The 11,386-nt window shown below is 36.7% G+C and overlaps 1 protein-coding gene across 1 annotated transcript; it reads left to right on the top strand.

The window, feature by feature from the left end:
• Positions 1-1,790: 1,790 nt before the first annotated feature.
• On the top strand, positions 1,791-10,011 carry NUP43 (nucleoporin 43). The gene is made up of 8 exons (XM_025176133.2): positions 1,791-2,466; positions 3,502-3,624; positions 3,863-3,940; positions 5,372-5,540; positions 6,923-7,058; positions 7,728-7,879; positions 8,701-8,823; positions 9,520-10,011. The coding sequence occupies exons 1-8, from the start codon at positions 2,347-2,349 to the stop codon at positions 9,732-9,734; spliced, it is 1,116 nt and encodes a 371-aa protein (XP_025031901.1). The 5' UTR covers positions 1,791-2,346; the 3' UTR covers positions 9,735-10,011.
• The last annotated feature ends 1,375 nt before the right edge of the window (positions 10,012-11,386 follow it).

Here is an 11,386-nt window from a genome sequence, read left to right as displayed (position 1 = left end):
GGAAATTGCTGTCAAGATTGGCATTTCACAAGAACAGGTGAGTCACATTATTGATATTCTTCAATATCAGCAGTAGTGTGCACAGTGACAAAGTAACCTGACAATGACAAAATGCTTCATTATCATTTTATGATTTTCAAACATTATTGTGCATAGAAAGCAACACATGTACTCATATATTGCTTTTTAAAAAGGGTCCCGCTAGCAAGGCTATATTTAATGATATTTTGAAAGCTCCATTTTTGGATGATGGCTTGCTTTTAAATACTTCAAAATAGTCTTATACCTTTCATTTGTGAATTCCAAATTTCTCTGTAAGTCAGCCCACCAGAATATTTGCTTTATATTCTAATGAGACACAAGAAATGTAAACCTGCTCCTTATTTTGCCAATTAGATGTATTACTGTTTGTCATGCCATGGGAATTAAATATGTATTTTCTGATGAGATTAATTCTCATGAGTAAATTTCATATTACTTGTAACTCTAAAGCATAAAATAAACATATAATGCAGAACTATTGTTCTAATTGGAGTTCTAATAAAAATTCTAATATTGCAATACCGTGTGTATTTTCTTGAGAGTAGCTCTAATTAGCAAAATGGATTTACAGTTAACCAATAGACTTCCATTTGCCATGGTAGTGGATTTTAGTACTTTAGCTCCACAGAATCAGACTGCACTGAAAGCTTAGGTTTGTTTAATTCTGCAGAGGTTGGAGTTTTACAAAAGGCATTGTAGAATAATTTCATAAATTTTGTTTTTGTATAAAATAATTTGAAGAGGTCACAGAGTACATGATATTCTCCAGGTTCCAGATTTAATATTGGCGTCTCTAGTTAAATGAGCCAAGTAAGTGGAACCTGAGACATTGGAAGGCCACTGTCACTCAGGCAATATAAAGAACTAAAATGTGAAGTCATTTAACTCCCAACCCACTCCAGATGACTTTGGGCCAGTCATTATCTCTCAAGTTAATCTACTTCCAAGGAAATATTGTTGTGAAAGAGGGAGTACAATACAATTTCCTCTGCCTTGGGATATATACAATTAATAGTTAGATTTATGCCTATGTAAACTTCCATAAGATCTAATTGTATGAATTGGATGCAGTTTTATGCAATGATGCAAATCAATTCTTGGCTATTTCTATTGAATTAAATGTGATACTTATCTTCAGTGTTACTTCATGCTGCTGTAGCATTCCATTTCATATATAACATGCTTCCTGTTCTTTCAGAATTGTGGAACTGTTATATAGTCTGTCTACTTTTAGAAAAGTTTCTCTTGAGTTAAGTTCAGCTCCTGTGATTTCATGGATGTGTCCTTGTAGTTTTCTTAGCAACAGTATGGAAATTGTCATTGCTGCTTTTGGAGATTTTTTAAAAATTTCCCTGTTTAATATACAGTATTGAGATTTCTCAGTAAACTCCCCTCCAAGTATTAACCAGGTCCAACCCTACTCATCTTTTTGAATCGGCCAAGGACAGCCAGGTGTACATCCCTACAAAGCTAAATGAGGAAAATAGAACTGCTTCAAAAATAACCTGGCAGAGTTTTTGAATATATCCATGAAGTCACCAGGAATTGAGCTAGACTTAGGGGAAATTTTGTCTTTTAAAAGGAATTGTAGGGGAAAAAATAAAATGGTTTAATCAGCAGAAGTATGTGTGCTTGATTCAGCAACAAGTACCATTAAATTCAGCTCATGCTGTCTTGTAGCCTTCATTAAGGAGGTTCCCTTAAGATGTACTGTACGGAAGGTTCAAATCTCATCCAACCACTTAAACCTGTTGTTTAGGAATTCTGGGAGCTGTAGTCCCCATTCAGCCCAGATTAGAAAGTGCTTTAATACTAACTACTGAAAGTATTTAGGCTTCAATCATGTAATGCAGTACCGTGCATATTTATGCAGATGTAAAACCCAGTCTATTCAGTAAGGCTTACACCTTAATAAATCAGTTTAGGACTTAGCTTAATGTCCTTGATAATCATCCATATTCTATGTCTTTTCAAGTTACTCGTGCATAGGGACATTGTGAGATATAATGCAGAGTTTGACTCATCCTAAATCACCTTGAGACAAATACTTAATCTCCCAGTTAGATACTCCAGCTTTAGGAAAACAAAAGTCTAGAAATTCAACTGCAAGACGCATCCCACTCGCGATAGCATTAAAATTCGCATTCCCGTGGAGACCGCTGTTCCTTAGTCTAAGCGCAAGCAAAGCATTTTTGTCCTCCTTCGGTTGCCGTCTCCCGTGAAGCTTGTGAGCCAATCAAGGGGGTGAGGTTGAAAGCTTGCGGAGAGATCTCGCGGCGCGGGAGCGAGATTTTCTTCCCGAATATGGAAGACGTCGTGGCTAAATATGTATCCCAGAAAATCAGTAAGACCCGCTGGCGGCCCGTGTCTGCCACTGCCTTGCAGCCTCCCGAGGTTTTCGCCACCGGCTCGTGGGACAATGAGGTAACTCGGCCGCTTGCGTGACTACCATTCCTCCTTTCTCCGGTCTTTCGACTTTCACCCCATAACCAACTTTCGCTTTCCCCCAGTCGCTTTTTGTGCTCTCCAGCTATCATGATCGCGAAAACCTGGTGCACGTGCTTTTTTGATGTAGAGTATTCCTGACCCATGGTCGTGACTCCCCCGCAGTTGTTGAATTTAGTCCTAAAAGCGATCCCTTTTGGCTTGTGCATCATTCTTGGTGGTGGTGGTGAATAGACTCTTTATTTTGCTTTACAGAGGTAGCGAATGGCTAAGATTAAGCATGCATTTAGTAATTTTAAGCTTAAATTTGCCAGTGTGTTCTTTTTAATAGTTATTTGCTCCAGCGTGCATGAATTGTCGGAGTAGGAACTGAATTAAATCACATACTCTCACTTGTATCTGGAACTTAAATAGGGATGTATTGGAAATAATGGAACTATACTAATTAATATCTGCCTGTATTTTGGAAATGTAGCATAAAACAAACTTTCTTCAAAGCTACAGGTGTTATTTCTGAAAATGTTTATGGAATGTCTTACTAAATTGACAACTGAGTACTCAAAAGGTACTCAGTGTGCAACATAACAAAATTAACATTTCAGTAATTCTATATTTAAATATATGAGCAAAAGATATAGTACTTTGCTTATATTATGAACAAAATAAAATCTTCTGTACTTTTCTAGATTATTTGAAAATTAGAAAATAGGGCCACTGTAGTATACTAGTTAAAGTGTTGGACTAAGAGTGGGGAGACCCAGGTTCTACTGCACCTACAGCCACAGAAACTCATCTGGTAATTTTGGTCAGTCATTTTCTCTCAACCTGGCTTACCTCCCAGGGTTGTTCTTATGGGGAAAAATAGGAAGAGGGAACACTATGTGTGATGCCTTGAGCTCCTGTACAAAAGGCATATAAATCTAATAAAAATGCAAAATAGTAATTTGGTAAATGATGAACACACATTGTTTCATTAACATTGTACAAGAGTCTGTATTTTTTGTAATTTTACAGGAAAATAAGATTTCCATTTGGTCTGTTGGAGATTTTGCAGGCTTGGTCCCAAATGGTGAATATCATGGAGAACCTCATTTGCTTTGTGATATCCAGCATAGTGGTGATGTTATGGATATGCAGGTAAAAATTGCATAAATATTTTTTAAGAGGCTATAAGACATGCATTATCTTTGCTTTAGAAGTTGCAAGATATTACTGCTGCACTAACAGGAAAGCAGGTTTCTGACTTCTTTTTCAGCCATCATAATTTATATATGTAATCTCATGTAAAGATGTAATCATGTATTACCATGCTAGATGTTTTTTCACTAATGATGAAATCATGTATTGTATTAACACGTTAGATATTTTCCCCTAGTTTTTGGATCAGGAGAGAATTGTTGCTGCTTCATCTACTGGGAGTGTGGCCATTTTCCGGCATCATCAAAATAATCAGGTAAATGGTATTTGTTTTCATTATCAGACTAATAGTACAGCACAAAAGCTACTTATACAAGAAAATATAGATCTTTCCTCCTTGCCTTCTTTGAGGATGAAATACTTTTTTCTAAAAGTGTTAAGGAACTCTCTCTTTTACAGCTTTATTTTGCATATACATTTGGATCTTATTATGTAAAATTCATTAGTTCATCTGAAGCCATGTGGAAGCAAAGCTGAATTTCTGTCATTATCTAGAAAAATTAGTCTGGTATTTGTATTACATTGTAAGCTGCCTTGGAGCTATTTTTTTCCTAAAATAAAGTTTTCCTGTCTTTGAAATTTGCTGGTATGCAAGATTTGTTTACTTAAATCCATAGCCAGGTTGTTCTGAATCCTGAAAGAATAATGTTATTGTTATTCAGTCGTTAAGTCGTGTCCGACTCTTTGTGACCCCATGAACCATATTGCGCCAGGCCTTCCTGTTCTTCACTGCCTCCCTGACTTTGCTCAGTTTCATGCTCATTGCTTCAGTGATGCTATCTAACCATCTCTGCCGTCCTCTTCTCCTTTTGCCTTCAATCTTTCCCAGCATCAGGGTCTTTTATATAAAATTTCAAATTGGGCTGTCTTAACATAACTCTAAAAAAAAAAAAGCAGTACATACAGTGTACTAAGAACATAAACTAAGTCTACAGTTAGTACCACTGTATACAAAAGGTTTTGTAAGCAAAGATAAGACTCTCTTGAGTTGGCTACATAGACACATTTTCTTGGCAATGATAAAAAGTGGTTTACCATTGATTTTTCCTTTTTTGTGTTTTGTAGTTTTAATTTTTTACTTCCCTGTCTAGCCCACTGCCTTGGGGTTACCATGTACTTTGCAAATGTGTAGAATTGGGTTGTGCAACACTTATTTAGGTTTTGCTGGCAATAGGTTGTCAAGATATTTTTTACAATACAAATTTGAATTTAAGTGAACACAGCCTGAAATAGTTATTAGAATGATTGGAAAAAGGGATTTCTGGCTTTGCATATGTTTATTAACCCAACACTGAATAACTGAGAGATGTATAGTGAAAATCATTACTGTAGTTGTGAAAATGCAATAAATCTCTCATGCATAGTTCTTTATATTTTAATAATCTTTTAACAGATGGGTATTACTGTAGTAATTATGATTATGCATCTGCAGAATGGGCTATTTAATAATAGCCTTAAAGAATATGTTATATTTCATACAATATACAGATTATATTTTTATGAATCTTAGATTCTAATTTCAAATATTCTGTACTATGTTGGTGTACATGTTATTAAACTATTTTCATTAATTTGTATACATTTGTGGATAAGGCTGGACTGAAATAGTACTTTGCCTGAAGCAACCTAGTAACTGAAAGTTTTGGGCAATTAATGGGTAGTTTGATTCTTTTTTCTTATGTTTTAGACTCTTTCCATAAGTCAGAAATGGGAACAAGCACATTATTATGATCACTCCTGGGGAAGTGCATCATGCACTGGGATCATTTGCAATAGCCCTGAAATTTTTACTATTGGCGAAGATGGCAGGATAAATGTGTTCACCACTGACCATAAGGAAGCTATACGTACTATAGGTAGGCAGATAAAACTCTAACAATGAAGGCCTAAATATATGCCAACATATTGCTATAAGGTTTTTCTAAAAAGAATAGAAAAAGTATCAGTTTTATTTACCTACCTTACTCTTTTAGCAGGTATTCAGTTTTCACTATACAAATTTGGAAATCAAAGAGATATTTTGTTGGGATAACAATTGTCATGCCATTTAAAAATCTGTCCTAGCAGTATCCTTACTGCTATCCTTAAAAGGCATGTTAAAGGGTTTTTTTCCCCACCGAAAGAGTATTAACTTATTCTCTTTATATTCCACAATTACTCTGTTCCTTTAATCAAATGTAATATTTCTTGAAGAAAACTGTTACAAGCAAACATTTTTTCTGGGAATCCTACATGAAGAAAATCTTTAGTAAGAGAACAAAAATGTGAATTCTTGTTTTCTGTCAGTAACTTCCATAATTAAATGGTGAACTAGATATTTACTTCTGAATAAAAATGTTTTTCATAATTATTGTAAGAAAAGCTAGGAACAGAAGAAGCAGGTAACTAGTAGGCTGATACGGCAGGGTAACTACTATGTACAGTTGCATGCAAAGTGTTCTACAAAGTAAGAATAGACTATAGCTGACAACACAGTGAGCTGGATGCATGAAATCGAACTGATTCATGTGCCCCTTGTTTCCCTCAGGTCCTTGAAAAATACTGTGGGACTTTACTAAATGGCATGATCTGTGGCACATTCCCAAGAAATCAGATAGCAACAACTTCCATGAATGGAGCTTCATCCATGGAAGCTGCTTCCATCTAAATTTCAGATATTCTCTATCAGTGCCCACCAGATTGTAAATCCATTTAGTAGGATGCCCTATGCATTAGGGAAGTCTTTTCCTGTGGAGTAGGTAGCTTTCTGTTGCTTCAGACTTGTGTTGTAATTGGACAGAAAAGGTTGCATTTCAAGTCTTTATGCAACAGAATACTGTATAGTTGCATTCACATAGATTGTATGAAAAGAATACATTAATATTTTAAGAGTTTGTGAATGGCCCCTCTTTGTGTTGTAAAGCTAATTATTTCCAGTATTTAGGGTTTTTTTGCAGGAACACTTTTTTCTCAATTGAGCAGTTACTGTAATACTGTAGTTTATTGGAAAGAGTGCTATGTAATATACACTTAAAATGTTTTTTCTTAGTTTGGGGCAATTGATTTCTAGCTGGATCCTTTGTTACATTAAAATTCACACATATAGTTGATGCAAGAGAGATGGAGATAGTGATCAATATGTTATAATGCTATACTTGCTAAGTAATTTCATTCTATAAAACTTGCTCTGTCACCAAATCTTGGTAATTTTTTAAAAGAGGCATTGTTAAGTGTGAATGTTTCCTTTAATTTCTCATAGATAATGCTGATAGCAGTACACTCCAAGCAGTGACTCGACTTCGCACGACAGAGATTCTGACAGTCAACTCCATTGGTCAGCTAAAAATATGGGACTTTAGACAGCAAGGAAATGAACCTTCACAAATATTTTCATTGTAAGTATTTTGCTTTCATATAAAAAGCTCTGATGAAGCCATATAGTTATGCAATAGGGATGTGCAAAATGCATACAGAGCTGATGTTAGGTGGTCTGTGCTCAAACTAAAATATATGTTTTGGATGTTTTGTTCCAGATGCAAACTGAAATAGGACTGTTTTAATCTGGACAATAGTTGTTTAGATGCAAAAGTACGAGTGAGAAAAAGCCAAGCTATGGGGAAGTGAAGGAGGGAAAGGAAGGCACTGGTAAGATCAGTCAGATCAGGGATATGCTATGCTGGGAGCCTGCTCTTTACTGTTCTGTCACAATAAGGAAAAGGGGTGCAAACCAGGCCAGTGGCAGCTGAGGAGAGGAAGGCAAAGGAAAACACTGGGAAAATCCGTGGGCTGGGGATATGCCAGATTGAAAGCTCTCAAGGGAGAGAGGTGATGCAGACCAACTTTGCCTTTTTAAAACTACTCCAGGATCCTTCTGGATTTTACTTCAGCTAAAACCCAGAATAACCGAGCCTTTTGGGTTTTCTTTCAGATTGCCAGAGTTTGGCAGAAACTTTTCAGCAGAGCTTTGAAGGCATGATAGTTTGTACATACCCCTCGGGTTTTAAGTAGTGCTTTGACTACAATCTTTGTGATTTCTTAAAATGTGTGCTGCTTTTTCTATGCAGGACAGGGGAAAGAGTACCACTACATTGTGTTGATAGGCATCCCAATCAACAACATATTGTTGCTACAGGTAGTCAAGATGGAATGTTGAGTATTTGGGATGTAAGACAAGGCAGCATGCCAGTTTCCTTACTAAATGCTCATGAAGCAGAATGTAAGTACCTAAACAAACAGGATAACTCTTGAATCTCTTCTAATGTCATAATAACAACTAGGGGAACAATCTTTTGCCACATTGGCACAGCACCTGTGTTTGAAAAAAAACTCTTGTTTCTCTCATCTTCAGTATATGCAAATGAATCTATGCTTATGAAGCAGTTTCCCAGGAAAGCTCAAGATGTGATCTGAGTAGCATATATACTAGGCAGAATCCACTGGATGAAAAAGTCAGAAAAAGGACACAGAATTGGGATTCCAAATTTAATCAGATTATGGCTAGGTTCACATATCTTGCTAAGACTTCATTTGCTTTTATGGCTTACTTAGAATTTTTGCTCAGAAATAAAAGATTGTCCAGAAATGCTGACTTAATTGGCCTATTGTTCTGAGTCATGGTTTGTATAAACCCAACTGTGGTTTATTTAACAATCTGCTAAGGACTAAACCATATTAGTGTGAGATGTGATTCAGGGTTAACTTTATCTGATCAGTACCATTTCTGGAAATAACTACTATTCTTAGTCTACAGGGCTCTTAAGAAACAACTAGTATCTTAACTGAATTAAGAAAAAGTTAAGCATTAAACAATTTCAAGATATCCTATACTAGAATATAGAATTTAGAAATATGCTAATAGAAGGCATTGATTGGTAACCTCTAGGGCATTTTGCTCTCATGTATTAGAACATGCTAGTTCATCTTTCTGTACAAAATGAATCTTTAAGCATTTGCTACCATAATGTTGAAATGTAAATAATTGTTTTTTAGAATGTTCTATCTTTGCATATTATATTTGTCATGTATTTACTTTTACAGTATGGGAAGTACACTTTCATCCTTCCAACCCTGATCATTTGTTCACTTGTTCAGAAGATGGATCTTTGTGGCATTGGGATGCTTCTTCTGATGTGACTGAAAGAAAATCTTTTCTTCATACAAGTAAGATTTATCCAAACTTTTGATTAATCAAATAAATATTTCATTCTACTAGCAGACTAGTATAGAGATAGCAACTTTTCTTTGTTCACTGTAGCCTAACATTGCTACAGTTAACTTGAACATTTCTTATATTTCTAATGTAAAGTGCTTTCATGTATTGTATAGTATTTTTCCACTCTGCCCATATTCACCACCCCATATTTCTGCAAGAAGAGAATAGAGGAAATACACATAAATATTGGAATACTTGCTTTTGGATTAATAACTAGTACGGACGTACAGAGATCCAGATTCAAAGGGCAAATGTGATTTGAAATGTGCGTGAATAGCACCTGTTGGGAACACCTTAAACTGAATGTATCTTTTCCTCTAATTATGTACCAGCTGTGCAACCCAAGAAAAGATGAGGCTGCTTTAAGATGCTATATGCACACCCATTTGTGCCAAATCACATTTTACCCTCCAAATCCAGATCTCTACATAGTCCTAGCAATAGCTTATCATGAAATGAAAAGGCAGCAATCAAGGTGAAAATTATTCTAGAGGAGCACACTGTAAACTATTTTTTGGCAAATGGCAAAGCCAAGTATTTCAGTGTATTATCTATACATTATATGGATATTTGCATCATATTTAAAATAAATATATTCTCATTTTTTAACTGAAGATAACAAATTTATTTCTGTTTTATTTTAGGCGGAAGAAATACTTCCTTTCTACCTCACTCTTCAGTTAATCAGTCTGTAATAAGTGCATGGTTGAGCAACGATCCTACTAAAGATCGCATGGAGATTACAAATTTAATTTCAAATCCAACTTTATCTGTAAACAGTTTAGATGTGTTAGGATCATGTCTTGTATATGGAACTGACACAGAATCTATTTATGTTAAGAAGGACCTCTTTGTATAATTTTATTTTTCCAAAACCAAATGCTGTTCTGTAATTGAGAATTCAACTAAGAACTGTAATCTATACCATTCTGTAGAAGCATAGTTAAACTAGGGCTGTCATTTGGAGTACAACTGAACACAATTCATGTTACACCTTAAGCTTTTAATAGTACATTTCTTTAGTTCTTCAACAGTAATGCTTAAATTGAAAATAATTTCCATTTATGCATTGTTTATTGTAATTACTTAATTACACTGTCTTTTATTTTTTTAATATTATTTCAACTATTCTCCAATACAGATGAATTAATTGCAAGTTCTTTAGTACTCATACTAAGTATGGTATTAATAGACTGGGTTTTAGAGGTATTTCCCTTGGGACTTTTTGTGAAAATAAGACTGCATTTGACTTTTCATTGATACTGGAATAAGCTGTCAGCAAAGCAAAACAAAAACTTACTAAATTTCGATAGAAGAGAATATATGTAGCTCAGGGTTGAACTGTGGAGATCTTGATGCTCTTTGAGCTGCTTTATTTGCTTGCAGATATTTCATTACCCGACTAGGTAACATTATCAGTGTTACATAGTCAGCTAATGAAACGTCTGCAAGCAACCAACCAACCAACCAAGCTCAGAGAGCACCAAGGACTCCACTTATTCAGTTGTCATACTACACTGCTGTTTTGCTTGCCATATACAGGTAGTCCTTGGGGTACAATGGCAATTGGGACAGGGATTGCCATCACTCAGCAATGTGGTCATAAAGCGCAGTGTCACATGACCACATCGCTTAGCGACTGCAATCCTGTTTGTTGTAACTCCAGGATCGAGCAGGTTGTTAAGTGGGAAGAGGTGGGAGTCCCAAGCAGGGAGCGCGGGGTGTGGAGGGGGTGCTGCAGGGAGGTGCCACGGGCAGCTGCTATGGAGCACAGATGAGCTGGCAGAGGCCATGGGTGGGTCAGGAGGCCTGGGAGGCCAGCGGAGGCTTGTGTGGGCTGCTGTGGGTGTGTACTATGGAAGGCGGATGAGGGTGTGCTACAGAGTATGACTCCCTGGGAGAAGGAGCAGCAGAAACTACTTACTGGGATGACTTGCACCCTTTGTTGCAGGCTTCCCCATTGACTTTGCTTGTGGGAAGCCAGCAGGGAAGGTCATAAATGATGATAGCGTGACCATGGCTTGCTGCAACTTCATAATCAAAAGCCAGGCACCCAAGCTCCTGGATTGCAATCACGTGACCGTGGGGGTGCTGCAACAACCAGAACCTCGAGGACCAGTTTTAAGTCCATTTTTTCAGCACTGCTGTAACTTTGAATGGTCACTGAACGAATGGACGTAAGTCAAGGACTACCTGTAGATACAGGCATGCTTTTGGGAACCATGGAGAGAGAGTTTCCCTTTAGGAAAGAATGGGGGATGTTCCTTGAAAATACACTGCAGGCAAAAAAACCCTAAGTGACCTGGATCTAAGCCATAATTCCCTTGTTGCAACCCTAGGGTTGAATTCGAAGGACAAACATGGAGTAGGAAAAAAGGGGAGGGAGGGCTCTTAAAGCTAGCAACGCTTGGGCCAATCAGTCAGTTATGGCTTATTTCAATATAGCAACTAGACAACTCCTAACGCAACCACAGCAAGCAGTATCTTTCAGTCCGCTTCGCTATTCCCGAC

This window comes from Python bivittatus, unplaced genomic scaffold (assembly GCF_059951505.1).
Source record: "Python bivittatus isolate LINGU-HERP-01145 unplaced genomic scaffold, Pbiv_v1 ctg000020_np1212, whole genome shotgun sequence".
Lineage (NCBI taxonomy): Eukaryota > Metazoa > Chordata > Lepidosauria > Squamata > Pythonidae > Python > Python bivittatus.
The sequence above is the reverse complement of the archived record's forward strand: the minus strand, read 5'-3'. Positions and strand labels throughout refer to the sequence as shown.